Source organism: Monodelphis domestica, chromosome 5, assembly GCF_027887165.1.
Source record: "Monodelphis domestica isolate mMonDom1 chromosome 5, mMonDom1.pri, whole genome shotgun sequence".
NCBI classification, from domain to species: domain Eukaryota; kingdom Metazoa; phylum Chordata; class Mammalia; order Didelphimorphia; family Didelphidae; genus Monodelphis; species Monodelphis domestica.
This window is the reverse complement of record NC_077231.1, coordinates 122,345,050-122,370,123: the sequence shown is the minus strand read 5'-3', so window position 1 is coordinate 122,370,123 and position 25,074 is coordinate 122,345,050. Positions and strand designations below refer to the sequence as shown.

General features: G+C 39.4%; 1 protein-coding gene across 2 annotated transcripts in view; it reads right to left on the bottom strand.

Annotated features, from left to right (window-relative positions):
• The window catches only part of VWF (von Willebrand factor), a 229,350-nt gene that overhangs the window by 84,623 nt on the left and 119,653 nt on the right, over positions 1-25,074 (bottom strand). For both annotated transcript variants that reach the window (XM_056797289.1, NM_001246274.1), the window contains 8 exon segments: positions 24,324-24,484; positions 12,864-12,967; positions 10,238-10,376; positions 8,557-8,691; positions 5,656-5,802; positions 3,949-4,089; positions 3,623-3,736; positions 343-499 (listed from right to left, as the gene is read on the bottom strand). In XM_056797289.1, the coding sequence (XP_056653267.1) occupies positions 343-499; positions 3,623-3,736; positions 3,949-4,089; positions 5,656-5,802; positions 8,557-8,691; positions 10,238-10,376; positions 12,864-12,967; positions 24,324-24,484 (1,098 nt within the window).

Genomic DNA, 25,074 nt, shown 5'->3' with positions numbered 1-25,074 from the left:
TCCACTCCATCCTCTATTTTAAGTCACTAACGTGATTTTCCTAAAATGCAGGTCCATCATGTCTCTCTCCTACTCAGTAAACTCCAATAGCTCCTAATCACTTCCAAGAGCACATATAAAATGCTGTTTGACATTCTAAGCCCTTCTACATCTCCAGTCTTCATATACCTTACCCCCCAACACATATTCTTCATTCAAGTGACACTGCTTTCCTGGCTCTTCCACAAACAAGCCCTTCTGCCTCTCAGGCTCAGACACTCTCTTGGGCTGGATGGATTAGAGTGAAGAGAGGCATGAGAAGAACATACAATGGGTAATGCCGTGATGGACTTCATGACTTACGGCACAATGTGTCAGTCCTCCAGTTCACCACTGTACCATGCTGAGCACACACATGGGCATAGGCAGCAATGGCGTCACAGAAGCAGGCACAATCCCCAATGGATTCACAGGAACAGGTGTCATATATGCAAATATCCAGGTATGGCTCTGGGTCGACCTATGGGAGATATCAAATGACTGCACTGAATGGGGAGCAGTAGAGAAACATGACCTATGGCTCTACCCTGTGACCTTAATGGGAACAATGACTAGTAACTATGCAGAGAATTCCTGGGTTATTTCTGATTCTGAGAGATGGTGATAATTCAAGCAGTATTTCTTGAATGTTCTGACCCTGCAACACCAGAAGAACATTCTCCTTGCACATCCATGTATCTGCCAATCCAGACTGTCCATACCCAAGCATATTTTATCTATGTTTACATACATATATACAAACTAGCAATCCTCTTTCCTCTCTCCCCCAGAGTTATTCTTTTCCTTTACCTTTATGATTTTATTTGTTTTTAATCTCTAGCCTTCTGTCTTAGAATCAATTAAGTATCAATTCCAAGCCAAAAAGGAAAAAAAAAACGATAAGGGCTACGTAAGTTGAGGTTAAGTGACTTGCCCAGAGTCACACAGCTAGAAAGTGTATGAGGCCAGATTGGACCCCAAGTCCTTCCAACTCTAAGCCTGGCATACCTTCCTTATTTTAAAACTGACAAAGGTATCAAGGAAGTACAGGATATCAAAATACATCAATAATGTCTTCATGACCCAGTGATCAAGAATTATAAATCCAGATCATAAGATTAAAACCAAGTTGTTATTATTAACATTAATAGCTCATATTTCTATATCTCTTTATAGTTTATAAAATGCCGTCCTCACAACCAAATAATATCATCCCCACTTTAAAGATGAAGAAACTGAGACTCAGGAAAGTCAAGAGATTTGCCTAAAGTCACATAACTGGCAAATATAGGAACCTGAACTTAAACCTAGATCTTTTTACTTCACATCCAGTATTCATTCCACTACACCACAGGCTGGGTTCATTTCCAGGCCACATGGAGTTCTTTCCAGAGTGGACCCCAATATTAGAAGGAATATTGTATTCTGAGGCGGATACCATGGGTTGTATTGAGTGATGTACTGGAGTCAGCTTGTACAGAATGATGCCGATTGTTATATTTTCAGTGTAGGTGTTTACACCTCAAAAATCATCCAATACTACAAATCAGGGCTTGATTTATTGTTTTGTTGGTTGGCTAGACTTAAGAAAATGTTTAGGGAAGCTAGATGGTGCAGTAAATAGCATGCAGGGCCTATAGGAAGAAGACATCTTTCTAAGTTCAAATCTGGCCTCCGATAAGTTACTAGTTATGTGACCCTGGACAAGTCACTTAATCTTGTTTACCTCCGTTTCCACATCTGTGAAATGAATTGGAGATGGAAAAGGCAAAGAACTCCCCAGTATCCTTGCCACGGAAATCCCAAATAGGGTCACAAAGAGTTGGAAAGAACTGAACAACAACCACAAGAAAGTGATGGAGAAAATGTTAGCACCTTAAACTTAGAAGTGTACACTGTATGCATTCTATTTTTCCAGGGGGTCATTTGTTAAACATTTACCAGCACAATTCTGGGTCTCTTCCATTCTGATCTCCCTACTACCTCAAAGAATAGTCTGTGTAAAGCACTTCCCAAATCTCAAAGCCCTATAGAAATGTTAGCAATTGGTATTATTACCTGTGCGACTTTAAGCAAGTCACTATACTTCTCTATCTCTCACTTTCTTTATAAAACAAAGGGGATTGGATTAAATGGCTCTAAAGTCCCTTCCTTAAAACAATATCATGTAGCTGCATTTAGCCTTTCATTTTCTAGGCAACTTAAGACATGAGTTCCCAACCTGGAGTCCAAGAACTCATTTTTTAAAAAGATTTTTATAATTCTATTTCAGTCTAATTGGGGTTTTTTGTAATCTTATGTGTTTTATTTTATACATTCTGAGAAGGTGTCCATTGCTTCTCTAGACTGTCAAAGGGGTCTGTGATGAGAAAAAAAGCTTACAAATGCCTGCTTTAAGATGCTAATTTTCAGAGCAGATGACACCTTACATAGACAGTTTCCTTACCAGTAATTCCCTATAACAATGGTCCAGACACCTCCATCCCTACCTCCCAAAGAAAGATCCCTCTGATTTCTATCTATGATGATACAAATCTTTACAATGATGAGCCAATCCAGATGTTTCAAGTAGACGAATAGATTGATATAGCAGCTATGTTCCTAGAACAGAGTCCTGAATTCTCTCAACCCCATTCATTCTTTTCCATTCACTCCCCTCTCCAATTCTGATCAAAAAGCAGAGCTTTCTGTAAACCAGAGAACCATTTAAAATCTCAAAGTTCTTTAAGACTTCTCCAGGGACAGATAAGAATGATGGAGATAAAGAAATTGGGGATTAATATCAAAGTCATAACTAGCATTTATATAGTTTGAAAGTTAACAAAGCATTTCATATGTGCTATTAATTTGATCTTCACTACAAACCTAGGAGGTAGTGGTATTAAAAAGTAGGAAACTGAGGCAGATAGATTTTTTTTAAGTAACTTACCCAGGGTCACACAATTACTAGTAAGAATTTGAGGTAGCATTTGAGCTCAGGTCTTCCTGACTCCATGCCCAGAACCCAAGTCACTGGGATATTCACTCTTCCATCCAGACTTCCACACAATAAAAGGAATAGTACGTAAAAGGGAAATTAAATTATTTCAATTAACTTTGTTTTGAGAATTCTGTGGCACCTCTTAAAATAAGTAGAAACCTGGTTCAGAATAGACTTGACAGGAGTTAAGGGGAGATAATTAGAGACTGAAGAGATTTGGGAGAGAAAGAACAGAGAGAGCAAAGGGAATGACATTCTTCTCCTGAGAATGGAAGGAAGAGATTTAAATCCTTAAATTGTGGTCTGTATCCAAAGGAACAGCCTTGATTTGACTTAAAAAGAGAGAGAGAACCAAGCAATTACTGAACAACAAAAGCTTCCTGATAATTATCCTTTTCTTTCTTCATGAATGAGTTAGCTCATCTCAGAAAGAATGTGGCTACTATTTTTTTTCATTCCAATGTGAAGAAATATGAGAGATTGACTGAGGAAAGAAACTGATCCAAGACATATAGGATATTTTAAGTGCAGAAGTCAGGATCTGAACTCCCTGCCTTGAAGTATTCAGCTCATTGCCCACCCCTATAGTTTCTTTGCCTTAAGTTACCTTCCCCAGGTACTTACCAATTTATTACACTCCCGGAAGGTGTTACTAGTCAAAATCCTACATGAAGAGTCCACCATTGTCTCCTTCATGACATTGTTACGACAAGTGGCAGGGGCACCATCCAGCAATACCTGGGGGACATTGAGGAAGAAGACATTAAGAAAATTGGTTGAGCTCAGCCCAAATTGAAGGAATAGGTCTGTTTCTGCACCTTCTGCCACCACATCAATCTCCTCCTATTAACATGCCACCTTCTACCCTCAAGATGAGAATGAGGGGGGTAGAAAAAGTCAAAAGAACCGGGCTTCCCTGAGCTCAGCCAACAAAAATAAGTGCTACTCACTTCAGTGGTGTCAGCACACTGTGGGTTCACTTTCCAAGAATTCCCAAAATCTACTGGGCCCATCTCCAGCTGCAGGCTGCTGCTGGTGAAGTCATTGTTTTGGTTGCCATCAAAATTCCCACACAGACCACACACTCTTTCCTAGCAAAATAAGAGTTAACAAGATAAGAACTCTGACTCTGAGGGAGAGGGTTTTCCAAAGAGGCAAGCTGGGGATATTGAGGGATATTGAGTAGTTCTGTGAGGCAATAGAAAGCAGAAATCTAGGAACCAATGAGTTAAGCCTTACACTCACCCAGAGTTGTCTCTCTCTTAGGTAAGCCCCATTATAAAGACAGGAAAAGTAAAACCATTTAGCTACAGACTATTACTGCCAGAAAATTGCCCGTCTAGATCATCTAGCAAAACCCAACCATGCATGGAAATCGCAGCTCATAAGCACATTCAACCCTTCCCAATGGACTCTGACTAAAGGACAGGGTCTTGAGTTCTAGGGCTTCTACTTAAGGAAGGGGCTCAGCAGAGTCTTTTTCCTACTTACCACCAGCTATAATACTCTCCAACTTCTTTGGATCTCTCCATTATGTCCCCCACCCACCCAGTACCTTCCTCCAAATTCTTCCTTACCCCCTTGCTTTTCAAGTGTCCTTCATGGGTGATCCCCTCCCCCACTAAACTGTAAGCTCCTTGAGGGCAGGGATTCTTTATATTGCTATTTGCCTTTGTATCTCCAGGGCTTAATTCAATGTCTAGCACATAGCAGGCACCTAATGAAAGTTTGCTGATTGCCTGACTAATGGTGATAAGTCCAAAGTTTAGAAAGGTGAGATGATTTCTCCAAAGGCCTGCAAGGTCTTCAACATGGGTCTCATGACCAGACATTCAATTGATTTTCCACTAGTCCACACCCTCTGCCTTACTAAAGAGAGAGGACTTGGGCGGGTTCCTAAAGCATACAAGAGAGAGCTAGGTTTGCTCCATCCTTGACCAGGAAGTCTCCAGGCAGACACTTCACCTGCATACTGAAAAGGTAGATGGAGTGACTGGTCTATAGGTGAGTGAGGAGGAGAGCAGGAAAGGGGATTGTTCAAAAGCAACAGTGCTTTATAATTGTGTTTTTCTTTGTTGATTTAATAGAGGTATCTTGAACCAGGGAAATGGTACTCCCTCTGGGCTCTGTGCCCTGGCCTGTCCACACTCCATTCATTTCTGAGCTCCACCATTTTAGAGGGAACGTGGACAAATAAAGCAAAAGCTAGGAGTCTCCAAACAGTGTCATCAGAGATAAAATTGGAAGAAAGGAGGATCTTTAACCTAGAAAAGAGAATGTTCTATAACTCTAAGATACTCAAAAGCTATCAAATAGATAATAGAGTTGATTTATTTCTGTAAAAGACAAAGCTAGGTCAATTAGTCAAAGTTACAGAGAAACAGATTATACTTGAATTTTAAGTAGAACTTTCTCACACATGGAACTGCCCAAAATGGAATGGGTTGTCCCATGAAATAGTGAACTTCTACATCATCAGAAAGGTTCAAGCACCTGATAGAAAAGTTGTAGATTTTTTTTAATGGGTATTCTTTTCTAACTCTGATTGAGTGATTCTGTTCATGTGAGTGGAACATATGTCCCTAATCAAGGAAGGACAGATGAATAATGAGAAAAAATAGGAAATAGCAATGATGGAAAAGAGAAAAATTACCTACCTGGTACGTTTGTTTCAGGATAACAGAAATTCCCATGTTCCTATCCCACATAAGGGAGATCCCTTTGCCTAGTAACAGGATGTAATAGCGTCCTGACTCCACCACCTCAAAATGAGTCTCATCTTTCAAAGGCTTTTTCACATTCACCTGAAGAGAGAAACAGATAAGGGAATGAGACTGAGATGAGGAAATTATGTTGCTTTCCAAGGTCCTTCCAGTCAAAGTTTCAAAGTATCAGCCGTCTCTTCCTCAAAATCATTAGTCCTTTGCCCCTCAAAACAATGGCTGTCCATGTTATATGTACCATATTCGGAAAACAGAGAGGGAAATGACAATAATCTTAATAATAATATCAAAGTTGTGAGAAAAACAATTGAGGGAACAGCCTCAGTTTGCTCTTTAATCATTTTTCAGGCATGTCTGACTCTATAATCCCATTCGGGGTTTTCTTGGCAAAGATGAAGTGATTTGCCATTTGCTTCTCCAGCTCATTATATAGAAGAAAAACTGAGGCAACTGGGTTAATTGACTTGCTCAGGATCACTTGGCAAGTATCAGAGATCAGATTTTAATTCATGAAGATTCATTTTTCTGAGTGTCCATTGTACCACCTGCCTGCACCCACAGCAGCCACACCAACACCAAAAGGGACTCTTAGAAACGACGTTGTTATTTGAATGCATTTGGTTCCTAAATGGGTCTTTATTTTTAATGGGATGATGATACCATTAATATAGCCTGTTAAATAAGTATCTACCTATAACATAATTGTGTTAGTCCACTTCCCAAATCCCCCAAATGCTGGACTCATAGTCCATCTGGTGGTTAATCAAAAGAGTCTGGAAAAATACATGATCATTCTCTGAATTATATTTAACCAAGAACCTGCCCTAAAGGAACTCCTGCCCTAATTGGCAACTACCTCACCCTAAACACTATTTCAGGAAAACCCCATCCTTATTCCACTTCATGTTGTCCTCTGCCACCCACCCATGGCTGTGCACATATCCTTTCCTCCCTATTCCCCCACCTAATCCTTGAAGCATAATCAAATCAACTCTGCCACTGTCACTAAAAGAGTTGTCATCTAATCCCCAAGGCTCCACTCCTCATTACAGTAACTTTCCAAAATGCCTCTCCCTGGCATTAGGTGGTGTTTCCCCCATTAGAATGTAAGCTCCCTAAGGGCCATAATTGTCTTTGCTTCATATTTCCAACTCTAGTGTTCAGCATGACGATATTTTTTCATCTCAATCAAAAAGAGAAATATTTTCCAGTTTGCCAATATTTATATTTATCATGCCATTTATAGTCCATGTGTGTACCCTGTATGTCATATATGGCATTTATATACACATGTAATATATATACTTATATATGTTAAATATAAATATCATATAATGAGATGTGTAAGCATATGCAGTATCACAGAATACATACTCTATAGAGCATATCTGTTATATATATATGCATAAACTTATAAAGAACACATGCTATATATCATTCTATGTATTTACATATAAATAAACATAGATACACATGTATAGACGTGGAATTTAAGTATGTAATGAGAGACTAGGCAATGAAGGTCTGGCCCTCAAAGTAGATAAATGTATAATTTGCACTATATATATATTATATGGATTATATATTTTTATTTGTTCTCTGTACTATATAACATATCCGACATGTTATATACCAATAATGTTCATGTGTGACCTATAGTCTTAAGTACAGGCAATCAATAAAAGAGCAAATCAGGCTCTGATTGGTAGTGTTTGCAAATGTCATGGACATAAATATTCACTGAAAATGTAATAATTGACTCTCTTGAACTGGTATGAACTGGTTCCAGCAAACCCCAGAGTCCAGATCTTTTCATATTACAGGGAAAAAGATGGAACTCAAGAAAGTTACATAACTTAACTAATGTCCTAAAGGTAGTAAACAATAGTCTGGATTTGAACCCATGTCTTTTGACTCCAAAGTAATGTTAAAGAGAAGTCCTACTTAGACCTAGATGAACTAGATTACCTTTAAGTTCCTTCCCACTCTGAGTTTCTAGATTCTTATTCACCAGCACTATCTTGGGTAGTTGTGTCCCTAAGATTTGCACTAAAATCCCCATACTCTCCCCATGGGGTCCCTGTTAAGGAGCTACTCATTTGAAAACAGGCAGATCTTGGTTAGGGCTTTCTGTGGTCAGAGATCAAATAGAAAGTAAGCAGTGAATAAAGCTGAGCCTAGAGTCAGGCCAACCTGAGTTCAAACCTAGTCTTTGGTACTTCTTAGCTATGTGATCCCAGGTAAATTACTTAACCTCTGCTGACCTCAGTTTCCTGAACTATAAAAAAGGGATGTTAGCACCTACCTACTGCAGTGTTAGCTCAAATAAGATAAAAGGGATTGGCACAATGCCAAGTCCATAATAGGAACTATCAAAATGCTTATTCCTTCCCTCCCTTGGAAAATTTGAACACTTGACCTTTGTTCTATTAGCATCAATATAAGCTAACCAAATTAATAAGCCCAGATCTAATAACACAATAATCTAGCAGCAAATAGGGGACTGGAACTGGGCTTATCAAATCCCTGTTGTTCAGTATTTAGCAAAGATAACTATACATGGACTAATAATAATAGTAATGAATAAATAAAAATGATGATGAATACATGCTTCTTGGGATCATAGATCTTGAGCTTAAAAGGACCTCAGAGTCCATTTGGTCCAATGCCTCAATTTACAAATAATGCTAAATGACTTCCAAAGATCACTAGTTTGTGTCAGAGGCAGGATTTGAATGAAAGTCTTCTGACTCCAAAGCCATTCCATTCAACCATGATAAAAGAGCAAAAGATTCAAAACAAATCAAAGTAGAAAGGAAAGAGGTTGATACTTACTTCCCCATCAAAGAGCTCAATCTCTCCTTCCTCAAACAGAATGGTGACCTGTTTACTGCACCTCATTGAGGAGAAACTGCAGTCTTCATTCTCCACCAGGATCCGAAAGGTTCCAGGGTTGCCACCACAATGGTCCTAGAAAGCATGGGAATAAGAAGAGCCCAAGTTTTGGGTGGCTTGTGGGTTTGCAAAGCACCTCCCTAACAGCAACACTATGAAATTGGTGTAAATATGCCCCCATTTCACAGATGAGGAAACTGAGAGGAAGAAAGGTTAAATGACTCACCCAGGCACATAGTAAATACTGGAATGAGAATTTGAAACAAGGTCATTATGCTGACTTAAACAAAGTGTCCATCTCCCTCTCGGCCCCCACCTCTTCCCTTTCTCTGACCACATATGGGAAGATTCTCATACATGTTACTCAGAGCACATTATCAATGGTAACAGATGTGTTTGAAGAAGCAGTGAAGACGTTATAGGTTTAATATGTTTTGGCATGATTCCCAGGCTACTAGCTATATCATTAACCCAAGCTGGTGCAATAAAGGAGTGAAGTTGTTTTGTTTAGCTGCTCCGTCTACCTTTTTTTAATGATGCCTACCAAAGGGCACCTTTGAGAGGTATGTATTAACAAAGAATCTAGAAGAATCTGGCTACCTCTCTTAGCTCTGAACTCTTTCAATCTTTGAGTCTAGGATTGAGTTGTCTTGCTTCTTCCAGATTACTCCCAAGGACAAAAGCAGTGAGACCAGATTTGTTTAAAGCTTCTCAAGGAAAAATTATCTCACCCTTGTTATCGTGATGCCTAGCATACATCCTTGGTTACCCAAGGATCACAGGAACTAATGTCAAGGTCAAAGTCAAGGAGAGAAGAGCTTATCAACCCTCCACCCGCTAGACAAGGCTTCTAGGGCTCGTCTCACTTCTCATTGGGAAATATTAACCTTTCTATTCCCCAGCTCCCACATCTCTCTCTCTACTCTCCCCCTGAATTCTACTGTATGAAGAAGGAAATTTTTAGAAGGACCAAAAGGATGGAAGCAACTTTCCGAGGCCATCTTATTTGTCCCCCTGCCTTCAGGGTGGACTGTATCAATTCATCTGGAGAAAAGGAAAGCATCTTCGAGTCATATACATTCCCAGGCAAGTTTCAGCACAATTTGGTGTATCTTCCTTGCAACAATAAACCTTATTATCCACATTTTACAAATGAGCAAACAGAGCCTCATTAAGATTAAGTAGCTTGCAGGACAGCTTGGTGGTTCAGAAAGGCAGGTCTGGAGTGGGAAGGTCCTGGGTTCAATACTTCTTAGCTGTGTGACCCTGGGTAGGTCACTTAACCCCAGTTGCCTAGCCTTTACCACTCTTCTGCCTTGGTACCAATGGTCAGTATCAATACTAAGAAGTTAAGGGCTTAAAAAAAGATTAAGCAGCTTGCCTATGTTCACACAGGTGATATCAGAGCTGGAATTCAAACCCAGGTCTTCTGAAAGTTAAACATTCTTTCTGTCACACATCAAGGATCCCCTCTCAGGAGAGATAGAAAATGGACCCATAGGATTTTTCTCTACAGAGAGCAGCTCATGAATCCACATGAAAATCCCCCAAATTACAGGCAGTGCCCACCTCCCCTTCCACACCCACAAAGAAATATTCCTCTGCCACCCCTGGCTCTTACCTGTGCCAACACATACTGACATTTGCCTGGGAATGTGTATTTGAGGCCATCAAAGGTCAGGTAGTGGGCCATGCCAATCACTGAGCAGGTAGCATCACACACCATGTCTGTACAATCCCATCTTCTATTCTGGCACACACTTGGAAGAACAGAGAAAACAGACAGCATAGTGTAGGGGAAAGCAGTATGACAGTGGAGAGAGTGCTGGACCTAGAGTTGGAAGGTCTTTGTTCAAATTCCATTTCTGATATTTGCCAGCTACATGATCATCTGGGGGTAGTTGTTCAATCCTTTCAGTCATGTCTGACTCTTCATGACCATCCCATTTGGGATTTTCTTGGCAAAGATACTAGAGTGGTTTGCCATTTCCTTCTCCAACATGCCACAGGTAAGTCAAATAATCTTTTTGGAGCCTCAGTTTTCTCATCTGTAAAATAGGGCTAATATTCTTTATACAATATACCTCATGGGATTATTATGAGAAAAATGCTATGTGAGCCTTCATAGGCCCCTAGATCCAGAGATGGAAGGGACATCAGAAGCCAAATAATTCAACTACCTCATTTTACAAATGGGAAAATTTAGCCCTTGAGTGATGTGGTATCAATAGCTTTAAATCTGAAGAGATTTGTCTTCTGACATAAAACTCTCCCAAAGCAATTTCTCTCAACTAATCCAACCCCTGTAAATTCAATGAATATCAGAGAGGCCTCAGGCCTAGAAAAAAGCAAAACTACAATCCCTTCCAAATTGTAGTCACAGCCTCTCTGGACCGCATCCCCAATGATGCTTAACATGCTTCAGAAGCTGACAGTGAAATGTATACAACTGGAGAAGAGAGAAGCTTCAGAGGGGAAAGATCTATAGCTCTCCTAAGGAATTATTCAACTCCCTTTCTAGAGCTTGGAGCACTCCATAGGGAAGACCTTTCAGCATGTACTTATGGGGTGGAAGGTCAAGGAGAATAGGGAAAAGGACAAAGGATTCAAAGTCAGAACACCTGGGTTCTATTCCCAGCTTGGTCATCAACTTGATGGTTTATTGTTGAGCAAATCATTTAACTTGCCTTGACCTCAATTTCCCTGTAGACATCATAACTCAGAACAATATTCGGAAGATCAAACACACAAACACTGATGACAATGACTCTTCAGTACTTCAAGGATATATGACTTCTTCCTCTATCATTTCTGCATCAATGGTGGGAAGAGCAGCCCCTGCGCCCATACTTTGGCAGACAATCTTGTCACCAAGTATCTCCACCCTCCAGACCCCTTCCCTCAAGTGATGGGCCTCTCTGAACTTATGCATGTCTTTGGACAAAGATCACATCAGGGCAGACACACCTGAAGCCTTTACAGATTGAGAAGACCCGCCAGGGTTTGCACTTATCCAGCATAGACCTAGAGAGTCTAGGTTTTACCTCCATATCACAATAAGGCTTTGGAATATTAGTCTAGATGCCTTTTGAGGTCTTTCCAAGCCTGAGATAATGGGGCTCTTGAACACACACAGACTCCATCAGTTTGCTTCTCTGATATAACTTCTTCATATGGAGGATGCTGGGAGAATGATGATCACAAGTAAGGAAAATGCACTAAAGAGACTATGGAGCATGTGTAGACATTTTGTAGCTGGTTCTGTTTGGCTAAACACATAGAAAAGAGGAAGCTCATTGATTGGCCATGGATGCATTCAAAAGCTAGCCTGACTTCAGCTTCAACTACTTCCTTGCTCTTGGAAGATCTGGGGATCCTTTTGCACCTGATGCCCAGTGAATGAAGGGGAGTCTCTGACCTTGACCTTGGAAGGTTAGAGACAGATTAGGAAAGAGAATCACAGAAATCTGGGCATCGCAATCCAGGCCGAAGGTTGTGGTCAGCTCCGTCATCAGTACCCTCAAGGATCAAAGAGCAACCTTTGGGTTGACATTTGGGAATCTAGCCCAGCCAGATTGATACCTTTGGAAGGGAACTCGTAGCAACCAATGTTACCTAGGAATTGAACTAAGTTTTAAGTCTGATCCCCCCAAGATGAAGGGGAGATTGTATTCTTGATTTGTTAGGAGAGGTGTTTTTAAATTGTTTATGGTAAAACTTTTGAAGTAAATATCCTTCTTAAAGTTAATTTGTACTTAAATTAGCTTAAGTTCAGTGTTTGGATGGAACTGGGGTACTAGTCACTGGTCCTCCTAACAATGGGGGTGAACATAACTAATGAGGTCTCAGGACAAGAGCAGTAGAGAAGAAGAGTCCAACTTCTCAGTTTGCCCCTCTGGAACCCTAAGAAGTGATGTAACAGGTCAGGCTCTATGAGAGAAGGCCAGAGTATACGTACTGTACTAGGTTTCTGTGACATTTATAGATGATAAAAGTATTCTTTAACAATTACTTGAAATTCTTTCCATTTTGCAGATGACAAATCTGAATCATGGCAGGGAGAAGGGGAGAATGTGCCTAAATTCCTGCAATATAAATGTGAGAAGTCCTTAAATGTACTATCCCTCTTTGCAGTTGCCACTGTGATGCCTCCTATCATCTTCCCTCCCTCCTCCCCACTCATTTTCATTCCCTAAAGCCCCTTTCTCCTATCCTCCTGGTTCCATTGTCCCCACAATACACCTTACCATGTGTTACAGTCTATCTTCACCGTTTCTCCCTGGGCATACTCTTTGCCTTTGTGGAAGCAGGGGCATCTTTCTAGGGCAACACATCTGTTTCCATGTCGGACCTAAAAGAGACAGAACCCAAAAGCTTTGTGGGTAACAGTGACTCACCTGAAACCTCACTGTGATAGAATATACCACTAACCAACACCGGAGATGCAATAATGGGGTAGCCTTGGTTGTGGGATAAAGTTAGAGGTACTAATCCCAAGACTGAACAATTTAAAATGTACTCATAGATTTATTCTGAGCCAACGATTTCTCCACTCTAAAGGCTTTTATCCTAGTCTTTGGAATGAGGGGATAAATGCAACAAAAAAAAAGGGTTTTGAATTAGTGGCCAATTCTCTGGGGAATCTGTGCTATAGAAAGGACATACACACACACGATATAGATAGATAGATAGATAGATAGATAGATAGATAGATAGATAGATAGATAGATAGATAGATAGATAGATAGATAGATGTATATTTTTTTTCTCAGGGTCAATAGGGTTCAGACTCAACCTCCAGGAATTCAAATCTGGACCAGAACAGATCACAAACTAGATCGACTAGAATCATGGCCTCCCAGAAAGCGAATGGATGTCTTTACTTGGAGTCTGGATGACCACTTTGGGGAGATGTGGTGGGGAGGGGATGCCCATGCAGGTCCAGGTTGAACTAATGGGTGGTCCCAGAGAACCCTTCTGGCTATGAGATTCCATCATCATCATCATAGCTAACACCCTTGCCAAGTGCTTATAAATATTATCTTATTTGATCTTTCCAACAACCCTGGGAGGTAGATGTTCTTTTTATTTTGCAGATGAGAAAACTGAGCCAGATAGAGGTTAAGTAACTTGCCCATAGTCACATAACTAGTAAGTGTTCACAGTCAGATTTGAACTCGAATCTTTCTGATTCCATGCCCAATGCTCTGTCTACTGTGCCACTCACCAAGCTGCCTCTGTAATATCAGAGCCAGAAGGAAACTTCAAGGCCATCTAGGCTGTGACCTCCAATGAGTCATTCCATCATTCTTAAATATCTGATCATCGCCTCATTTTAAAAATGTGGTAAATCAGATCCAGAGAAATGAAATGACTTTCCCAGAACTAGGAGGTGGCCTTCTAACCCCTGGTCTCCTAAGCTAGTGTTCTTTTCATGCCAAGAAAAGCACTATATAACATGTTAATATGGTTATCATTATCATTATGTTGAATTAAATCACCCTGGGATTCTGAGGCTGTCTCTCTCCCTCCACCCAAGTATAGAACTAATGCTTATATATTTAGTCTTGGATAATTACTATCTTTTCATTCTTTATATACAGTCAGTTTAGTCAAGTCTGTATTAACAAAAAAAATGTATGCTAATAATTTTACTTCATGGGACAGTTACGTGGCTCAGTAAACTGAGTCCCAGAGCTGGAATGGAGAGGACCTGGGTTCAAAACTGACCTCAGATACTTCCTAGCTGTATAATTCTGGGCAAGTCGCTTAGCCCAAACTTATCACTCTTCTGCCTTGGAACCAAAACTTGTATCCATTCTAAGATAGAGGATAAGGGTTGGTTTGTTTGTTTTAATAAAATGGGGGGGCAACTTGGTGGTTCCGTGGATTTAAGTCAGGTCTAGAGACAAAAATTCCTGGGTTCAAATCTGACCTCAGTCACTTCCTAGCTGTGTGACCCTGGGCAAATCACTTAATCCCCATTGCCTAGCCCTTAGCAGTCTTCTGCCTTGAAACCAATGCACAAAATTGACTAACGTGGCCAGTGAGAGTTTACAAAAAGAAAGCTCACAGAAGCCTACCCATGAAGCAGGTCATGATTAATTACAGATTGCAGGTGAAAAAACTAAAGCTCAGAAAGATGGCACTGAAAGGGTAAACTTGAGCGCCTAGAAGAGTGAAAGTGCCTTTCACAAAAACAGGGCTCCTATGCCTTCTGTTGTAGCATCCCAAAGGAACTTCCAGCTCCTATCTTGGGGCCAGCTGGATTGGGTGGGAGCTCACTACATCAAGCCAGCCCTAGTCACCCATTTTACTGCTACGCTACCAATATTCATATTCTCCCCCTTGGCCTTACCTCTTCCATCTCTATTGCTTCTAGAAAACAAGCATCATCCATTCATCTTAAGGCTCTGCTTACCATGCCCAAGATTTCACCATTCCCTGGCCACCACTCCCCTATACTTTTTGTTTCCCCAATAGAATAAGTGCCATAAGCACAGGGATTTTTCTCTTTTCTATTATTAGTATCCCCAGAGCTTTGTATAATACCTCTTAGCACTTAAATTCTATCATTTATAAATTCGAGTTCAGAAGAGAGGTGAACTTTTGGGAAAAGATGATGAGTTTGGTGATGTATATTTAAATGACCTAATGTAAAGTGATCCAATAATGTAAAGGAGAAAAACATTGAAAATCTTCTGAACAATGAAATGGGAAACAACCAATACAGACTTGAGAGGACTGAGAGTAAAGCAGAAACCTTACTTCCTTGTAAACTAGAAGTAGAATACAGAGCATATTTTTTTTCAGATGTGGCCAATACATTCTTATTTGTTACAAAAAGGGGGCTTCTATTGGGAGAGGGAAGAGTTACTAAATGGTTATAGAGATGAAAAAAGATCATCAATAAGACATTTTAACAGAAAAACTAAATCATGGTAGGGAACAAGGGAGGAAAGGGAAAAGAAATGGAAAGGAAGAGAATAGCCTAGTAAAAAGATCAAAGAAGTTTTTATTTTCTTTTTTGCAAAGGGGAAGATAATGAGCTCTGTTTTGAACATGTTGAGTTTGGGATGTCTATGAAATGTCCCATTTGAGCAGCCTAAGAGGCAACTGGTGATTCTGGCCTAGAGCTCAGGAGAAACTGAAAGAAATAAGAAAGGTAGAAAGATGGGTGTACTTGGGGTGGGGGCAGGGTGAATAATGATTTAGTTTCAAAACATACTGAGTTTGAAGTTTGAGGACCTCTAGTTTCAGATGTCTAATAAGCAGTTGGAGATGGGAGAATGGAGGTCAGGGGAGAAATTAGAATTGGATAAATAGATCTGAGAATCATTTGCAGAGAGATGATAATTAAAACCATGAAACTTAGTGAGAATTACCAAATGAAAAAATATCAATGGAGAAGAGATAAGATCCAGTAAAGGAATTTGAGGAACTGTCAGACAAATAGAAGAAGTAGGAGAATGGAGTCTCAAAAACCTCAAAGAGGAGAATTATCAACAATGTCAAAGGCTTCAGGGAGGTTAAGAAGAATGAGGACTGAGAAAAAGCCATTACATCTGGCAATTAAGAGATAATTAGTGATGCTGAAATTTCAGTTGAATGATGTGGCTCGAAGCCAGACTGCAAAAGTTTTAAAACTGAATAAGAAAAGAATAAAGTTTTGCCAGCTTTATCAAAAAGTTTAACCAAGAAAAGGAAAGAGGTGTTCTGATCAAGACAATGATCCAAGACAATTCCAAAGAACCTAAGATGAAAAATGCTATCTACATCTAGAGAGAGAACTGACAAACTCTGCATGCAGACTGAAGCATACTTTTTCATTTTCCTTATTTTCTTGCTCTTTCTCTAACATGACTAATATGGACATGTGTTTTGCATGACTTTATATGAATAATTGATATCATATTGCTTCCTTTTTCAATGGTTGGGAGAGGGACCAGGGAAGGGAAGAATTTGAACTCAAAAAAAAATTTAATGGCTCTTAAAAATAAAAGGAAAAATATAAAAGAAGAAATTGCAGGAATGATTGGAGCAAATGAAAATGTTTTTAAGGACAGAGGAAACGTGTGTTGATAGGCAGCAGGAAAGGCGTCAGTAAAATGGAAATGGAAAGGCACTAAAGAATAGAGAGTGGGGATGATAGAGAAGACAATCTGAATCTAGTTTAGGATAACTTGGACTCTTGAAAACATTTTTTCCAATAGTTATCACACAGGCCACCAGTAACATGGTGGCCTTTGATCATAAAATACTAGCCAAACTATCCTAATGTCAAGTATTTGACAATTGTAATTGGAATTAAGTCCTTAGTTTTAGTACCGGCTTTGTGAACTCTATTGTGTGGTCCCTGTGGATTACTTAATCTCTCTAGGCCTCAGTTTTCCCAGTTGCAAAATGAGGAGAGCTGGATTAAGTGATCTCCCTTACAGAATCCAATATTCCGATTCTGCTATTTTCATGAATACTCTGAGTGAACACTCAGGAGGGTCAGTGATGGCTGATTTAGCCAGCTGTACTCTGTCACCACCCTGTGGCCAAAACAGGCACTATTATGACCCCAAAGATCAAAAGATGATTGGCCCAGGAAATTGCTTCAATTCAACTCAAAGGGCCTTTATTAAGGGCCTTCTTCTGGGGATACAAGTGAAAACGGTCCTTACCCGCAAATAGCCTACATTCTGCTGAGGAGAAACAACATGCAACAGGAAATGTATGCAGAAAGAGCATGTATACAAAGAGATATTACAAAGGAATTACAAAGCGGCATTACAAAATACAGAGGAATTACAAAGTGGCGATAGAGAATCCCAGACAGGGAGCTAGATCCTCTGAAGGCAACCAGCCAACTGGCATCAGCCTGAACAAGAAAGGTCCCCAGCCACTGTGTAAAAAACTGCACAGGAGGGGGCAGCTGGGTAGCTCAGTGGATTGAGAGCCAGTCCTAGAGACGGGAGGTTCTAGGTTCAAATCTGACCTCAGACACTTCCCAGCTGTGTGACCCTGGGCAAGTCACTTGACCACCGTTGTCTAGCCTTTACCACTCTTCTGCCTTGGAGCCAATACAAAGTAATGACTCCAAGACGGAAGGTAAGGGTTTAAAAAAAAAAACTGCACAGGTAAGAGGGGGCTCACGGTCTGTTCTCTGAAGCAACTCATTACATTTCTGCATACTTTTCATTGTTAAGAAGTTTTCCCAGTCCAGTGAAATCAGAAGCTACAACTCCCGTGAGTTTTTCCTAGTTCTATAGCCAGGGATGGAGTGGCACGTACCTAGCCCCTTTGATGTATGGGAACCCTTCAAATACTTAAAGAGCCATAGCATCTGCCACCCCTAACCCCCAGTCCCACCTCATGTTTGCTCTTCTTCAAGGCAAGCATCCTCCATTCCTCCAAATGATCCCATCACTGGCATAACCTCAGGTCCTTTTCCATCCTGATAACCCTCTCTGGGACACTTTCTAGTCTATCAATGTCTTTTTCAATATGTAGCACTCACAACAGAGCATGACATTCCAGATGAGATCTCTCCATAATAAAGGAAAGGGAAACTACAGCCTACCTAGTCCATCAATTGATCAATGAGCAAACATTTGTGAAGTGCTTACTACATGCCAGATACTATACTAAGCACTGGGTACATTTCTCCTAATGCAGCCTAAAAACAAATTAGCTTTTTGGTAGCCATAGGACATTGATAACTTAGATTGAGTTTGCAGTTTGCAAAAGAACACAGATTTTTTTTTTTAAACCCTTACCTTCTACCTTAGAATCTATACTGTGTATTGGTTCCAAGGCAGAAGAGTGGTAAGGGCTAGGCAATGGGGATCAAGTGACTTGCCCAGGGTCTCACAGCTGGGAAGTGTCTGAGGCCATATTTGAACCCAGGACCTCCCATCTCTAGGCCAGGTTCTCAATCCACTGAGCCACCCAGCTGCCCCCCAAGAACACAGATCTTACTTACTCATGGGAACTGCCACCAAACAAACAAAAAAAAATTTAGACCAAGTATAGGATGTTCCAAAAATCTTAGTGCAGTTTTAAGTTTTGGTAATTTCAGAAGTACAAACATAATAAATTTACCCCCAAAAAAATGGGAAGGTTAAATATATCCAACCTAACCATTTGTGCGCCACATCAGAGGTATAAAATATGCAGCCCATAACATTCTTGAGTGCATCATAAACCAGATTAAAATGGAATTTGAAAATATTTAACAAAATAAATAAAATGCATATAAAAATAGATGCTATTACATTTTAAAACTAAGTCAATAATTGGCCCATAGAAATCCTTCTTGTGGATTAGTAGCCCCTTATTTCTCTTTGAGTTTGACATCACTGATTTACATCATTCTAATTAATTTTCAAACTTTATACAAATTTTTATCAGCTGCTCTTCAGTGACTGACAAGATTGCATTTATAATTCCATCTTTAATGTCATACAAAGAACCAAGTTTTAGTGTACACATGGCAGTCTTGACCACACAGACATATACATGCACATACACTGTTTAATAGAAATAGATCAGGATATGGAAGTGCTCACCAAGAAGACCTCCTCTTAATGCCTAATGGCAGAATCCTCCATCTTGTGTGTTAGAATTAAAATTTTAAATTTATTATGAAAAATTCACAAAATTTTAAAAAGTAAAAATAAATTTAAATAAACTTTCAGATGATATCTTTGTAAGTTTCTAGCATTAATATTTCTGAAGCTTAAAACTACACTAAGACTTTTAGATGCCCTGTATTTTCTCTAAAGGCAATATGGGACAGTAGGTAAAAGGCCAGTCCTAGAGTCAAGAAGATATGGGTTCAAACCATACCCAGACACTAGTTGTGTGATTTTAAGCAAATCCCATTCTAGATGTGACAGCTCATTCTCAACTGACTATACCCCCTGCCCCTTAGATGTCATCAAATCCAATCACTTTATTCTTCCTAGTAGGACATAACACGTTACATTTCGTGGAAATAAGAAAACCTAGACACAGCAGGGCATTACACCATAAAGAAAGAATTGATTTCAAAGAATCCAGAGAAAAGAGAATTGGTCTCCTATGAGCAAAAATTCTATAGTAGAATCTGCACACACATACCTCCCCACAGGAATGAAACACCCTCAAGAACAAAATTCTCATAACACCAAAGATCCCAGTGAAATGGAAAATGGAAAGCTGTCTAAAGACATTATTTTGTATGCACAAGGAACACACTGAACATCTTCTATAAAGGCAAATGAACAAGAAATAAAGGCAAGGGCAGATGACTAAGCAGCAACACCAAAGATTACTACAGGTAAAAGGCGATAATGTCAAATATTCTGAATTTCAAATGAAGCCAAAACTGGAACTGAGTGTGATAAAGGTGGGTTTGGTTGTTGATTCACTTCAGGGTTTTGCTATAGTGAAGGTGCATAGGACAATAATATTGGAACTATTCACTTCATTAGTTTCTATTCTCTTCACCAAGGACAAGCATCCTGGGAAGATAGAACAGAAATGATAAACAGGGAGATGAAATCCAAGGCAGATGAGGAGATAACAAGAGCCCATCTATCTGCCTTCAATGAGATCAATCAGTTCACCAAACACTCTAGGGAGAAAAAAAAAAGTATCAATGGATGTATTTGCTGAAACACTACTGGAGATCTTGGAAAAATAGAGTACGGAAAGTGCCACAAGACAAGGGACAAATATTTGACCCAATTTTTCAAAAGGGAAGAAAGATAGATTCTTAAAACTATGGGAGAGGGTATTGAGGACAGTAAAAACAAGGTTCAAGAAAGTTGAAGGGACAGTGCAGGGCTGGATGCTAGTGCATTTGGGGAGGAAGTAATTCAAAACAGAGTCCAAAACTGAAGTATGGTATTAAAATTTGGGAAATTAAAATATAAGAGGTACTCTAGGGTAGTCTTTGACTAAATTCCCTCAAGACTTAGCTCTTTTTATTCTAGAGGTCTTAATGCCCCCCTTTTTTTTCCTTTAAACCCTCACCTTCCATCTTGGAATCAATACTGTGTATTGGCTCCAAGGCAGAAGAGTGATAAGGGCTAGGCAATGGGGGTCAAGTGACTTGCCCAGGGTCACACAGCTGGGAAGCGTCTGAGGCCAGATTTGAACCTAGGACCTCCCGTCTCTAGGCCTGGCTCTCAATCCACTGAGCCACCCAGCTGCCTCCTTAATGCCCCCTTTTTGACTAGCATTAATGTTTAGACAAAACTGAGAAATAATCTCAAATAGCGTAGTTTCATATATATAATCATAGAATGGAGGAGAGTGAGAATGACCAGAGAGAGAGAGAGAGAGAGAGAGAGAAAGTAGGTCAAATAACTATCAGTTAAGCCCAAATTGGAACTTTCCATTGTAGCCACAATTTCCTCATGGCTACAGCTGAGAACATGTGACCTGTATGTACCATAGCCAGCACATTACTTGTGCTTAAAGAATTACTTTGCCTTTATTACTCTGGTTAATTCAATCAAGGCAAATTGCACATTAGCCTGGTTTTCTAATGATGTGAACCTAACCATAATCCAATCTGTAACAACAATGGACACCAGCTGAGTACATTATACTACCTGTTACCTTAAGTACAAATCTCCAAGTTATCTTATAGGTATTCAATTCTTTTCTTTGAATTCATGCCTCAGGTGAGGAATCTCCAAGATATATCTTCATTTTGTTCTTTTAAACTGGTCACCACTTGGAATTGAGCCAATTAAATCAACATCATGTTTATTAATATTTAATTACATATATTCTCATTTATCCTCCCTCTCCCCTCAAAAAAGACACCTCATTGAGATCCTTTGTGAAGGAGCCAGGACTTGTGGTTCCTATTCCTGGATCTAATCCAATGACCTAAATGATGCTTAAAAACCTCTTTCCTCTCTCTAAGCCTCATTTCCCTTCTCACATGGAAAGAATTGTTTCTTCTAGAGATTATTTGAGAATGAATAAAGCTATATTGGTTAAGGATTCTGAGGCCTCAAGCAAGATGCTGAAGGTGGCAGGAAGCTCCTTGCCACCCCAGCCCCCATTTTCTGGTTCTTTTAGAGCCTGAGATCTTCAGTGTAGATTGTAGACTACAAGCATCTTAAGTACAGGGAATGTCTTGAATTCTTTGTCTTTGTACTATGCAGCATCTAGCACAGTACCTCACACATTGTTGCTGTTTTTAGTCATTTCTGATTCTTTGTGACCCAATTTGGGGTTTTCTTGGCAAAGATACTGGAGTGGTTTGCCATTTTCTCCTCTAGCTAATCTTACAAATAAGAAACTGAGGCAAACAGGATTTAAGTGACTCGCCTAGGATGACATGGCTAGCAAGTGTCTGAGGCTAAATTTGAACTCATGAATATGAGTTTTTCTGACTCTAAGTCTGGCACTCTGTCCACTGTGCCACCTATCTGCCAACTTCACACAGAGTATCTAATAAATGTTTGTCAAATTTAATTTATTTGAAGTGTCACCCACTCTAAATAATTGTCTTATGTTAACGCATCACAAAACAAGGCTTCCCTTGGGCACCATAGATGGTGGGTAAATACTATCAATATCAATATGACCCCTTTCCAATATTTCCAAGATGTTCAGTCTTTCCAGAAGTCTGGTAAGGGAACAAAACTCAGAGGAGAATTGACAAGAAGTATTCTCTAATGGGTCTCCTGGCAAGTTCAGAAGGGTTAGAAGGTGGGCAGCATGGAATATATGACTTTTTATAAGCTCATCATTTTATCTTCCTATCAGAACTTACTTTAGAAAATTCTAGTGATTCTATAGATAACTAAATGCTTAGGGTTTATCAATAACAAACCAACTGGGGCTCTCCCTTTCAAATTCCCTCCATATAAACCCTACATCTATACTGTAACTATTTAGTATCGGTGACATCAAGTCAGAAAGAAAGAAAAAACAGAGAAATTGATCATAAGCTCTTTGAGAACAGGAATCATTTTCTATTTATTTTTGTACATTCTCACCCCCTAGCAATCATGCTTTGTACATAATCTGTGCCAACAGTGTGTTTGATATTGAGGGAGAGAAAAGTTTAGATTAGATAAGATATAGTCTAGGATCTGGGCCTTATCAAAACTTACCAAGAAGGTGATAAGACCAAAACACTGATAATCACAATAAACAATCTTACAGTAGTGCTCTAGAGAGATGTAAAGAAAGATGTGGGCAAAAGGGAAAAGTATTAATGAGGTATTAATGAGAGAAAGAAGACTTCAAGGAGGGGAATCTGAACTGAGCTTTAAAACTATGTAGGAATCCAAGAAATGAAGAAAAAAAGAATGAGAACATTCGTGAAAAAGAAATAGCATTAACAAAAGTGTGGAGTCCAGAAGGGTCAGAGTATGTGATTAAACAAGAAATATTCTATTTTAGAGCATAAAACTGGGCCACAAAAGAACACAGAAAACTAATCAATGAGATAAGACTGGAAAGAATGCTGCCAAGTTGTAGAAGGCCTTTCATGCCCAGTAAAAAAGTAAGAAATTCACTTAGTAAACAATAGGGAGCCACAGGTTTTTTGAGCACAGAAATGACATGAATAGATCTACAAATAAGAAAGATTATTCTGGCAGTGGTATTCTGGCAGTCTGAGGGAATTTCCTTTCCCAATTTGGGAAACACTATTGAATATCTATTGTGGGTTTTATAGATTGGTTTAACAGACTCAGAGTCCTAACTTGATTCTTGTTGAGACTCAACCAGCTAGCCTTTGCTATTTTATAATTTGAAGGTGAAGTTAAGATTTATAAGGATAATAGCGGTAGTTTTTATTTAGATAGTATAAATTTGGGTTAGTCAGATCAGGGAGGAGTAGTTTAACCTGTAAAACACAGGAGAAGCGGTTCCTTGCGGAACCTGGGAGTTTATTTGGGTGGATTTAGAATCCCTTAGAATTAGAAATCCTTTATTTATTCTTATATATTTCAATAAATACTTTATTGTTATAATAAGAATCTCTTTAGTGTCTTTGCATTTGGCCCTGAAGGGAAGTTCACATTTGAGCTTCACTTCATCACTGAGGATACTTTTGATTATCTCTATCAAAAGTATCCGAAAGTATCTGAACAGTTTGAACTTGGTTGGCAAGTTAAACAGTTTTGAACAGTTTTTCCACCTAAATATTTTATTTTTGTAACTTGCCAAATTTTATTTTTACAATAAACAATAAGGTTCTGGAGGTCAGCAGAGAGTTCAAAGCTATAGAGAGAGAAAAAGAAATAATCTGCATTAGGGTATAAAGTCAGGGGAAAAAATAAGATTTCCAAAGGAGAGAATATAGTGGATTGAGGGGAAGAAAAGCTAAAGATATAATCATTTTAAGAGATGTCCATATTTTGTAGTTAAAAAGAAAATGTAGAAATAAAGGAAAAACAGAGAAAGACTGGTTAGAGAGCTAGGTGGAGAATCAAAAGAGTAGGCTTTCCTTGAAGTCTGAATATCTAATAGGAACAAAGTGGTCAACTTTTTCAAATGTTTGTTTGGATTTTTTTGCCTCTTATTAACCATCCCACAGAATCTTTGAATGTCATATTTGGAAGGGATTTCTGAGATTGCCTTCTGATTCACTGTATCCTAAAGAGTCCAGCTGATTGTTCTCATCAGGAAGATACAGTGGAAAGAATAAAAGAGACACATTGGATCCTCTCCTTCTGGTCACAAAAGAAAGAGTATCTTACCATTCCTGGAGGACAGAGGCAGCCAGACACACAACCATGGCTGACACACTCCAAATCATAGTTCTGACAAGTCTTGGTGCATTCAATTCCTTCAGCTTGAGGATTGTCAACAGGACACACAAACTTGACCATGGGGGGCTGGCAACTTAGACTCCTTTTGACTTGAAAACAAAAAATCAGAATTGCAATTAATATGAGTTTATCTGCAACTGCTAACCCCATCAGGCCTGGTACAATCAAAGAAAGAGACAGGACTGGATGATTTCTGAGGTCTCTTCCAATGTTCTGTGATTCTACGGCTTAGCTGTTCTCACATGTGGGCTGGCTACATAACAATATTAGGTCCTACCCCCTCCAAAAAAAAGTATAGAAGAAGGTTCTTGGTAGGGTAGAACCTTGCCTTTCTGTCAGTTTTACCTTATTTCTGGAAAGTTAATTAATCAAGGCCACCTTAACCAAGAACAAGTTAGATTATTTTCTTTTGTGTCTCGGTTTTCTCAATCACTATCTTCTCTGGGCACTGGATTTCAGTTGTGGCCTCATTTCAATGGCTTCTACTTCAGGTTTTAGATCACTATATTTATGGAATATCTTCTTGTTTTCAGCTGTCCAAGTTACCTTGTTCTGCTTTTGTCTAGAGAGGACATCTTTAGCCTGGAGAATTTAGATTTAGCACCCCTCATATATAATGATCAACTCCCATCATCCACTTATCCATTTGCAATCTACTCCCAAACGATTTCTCTGAGAC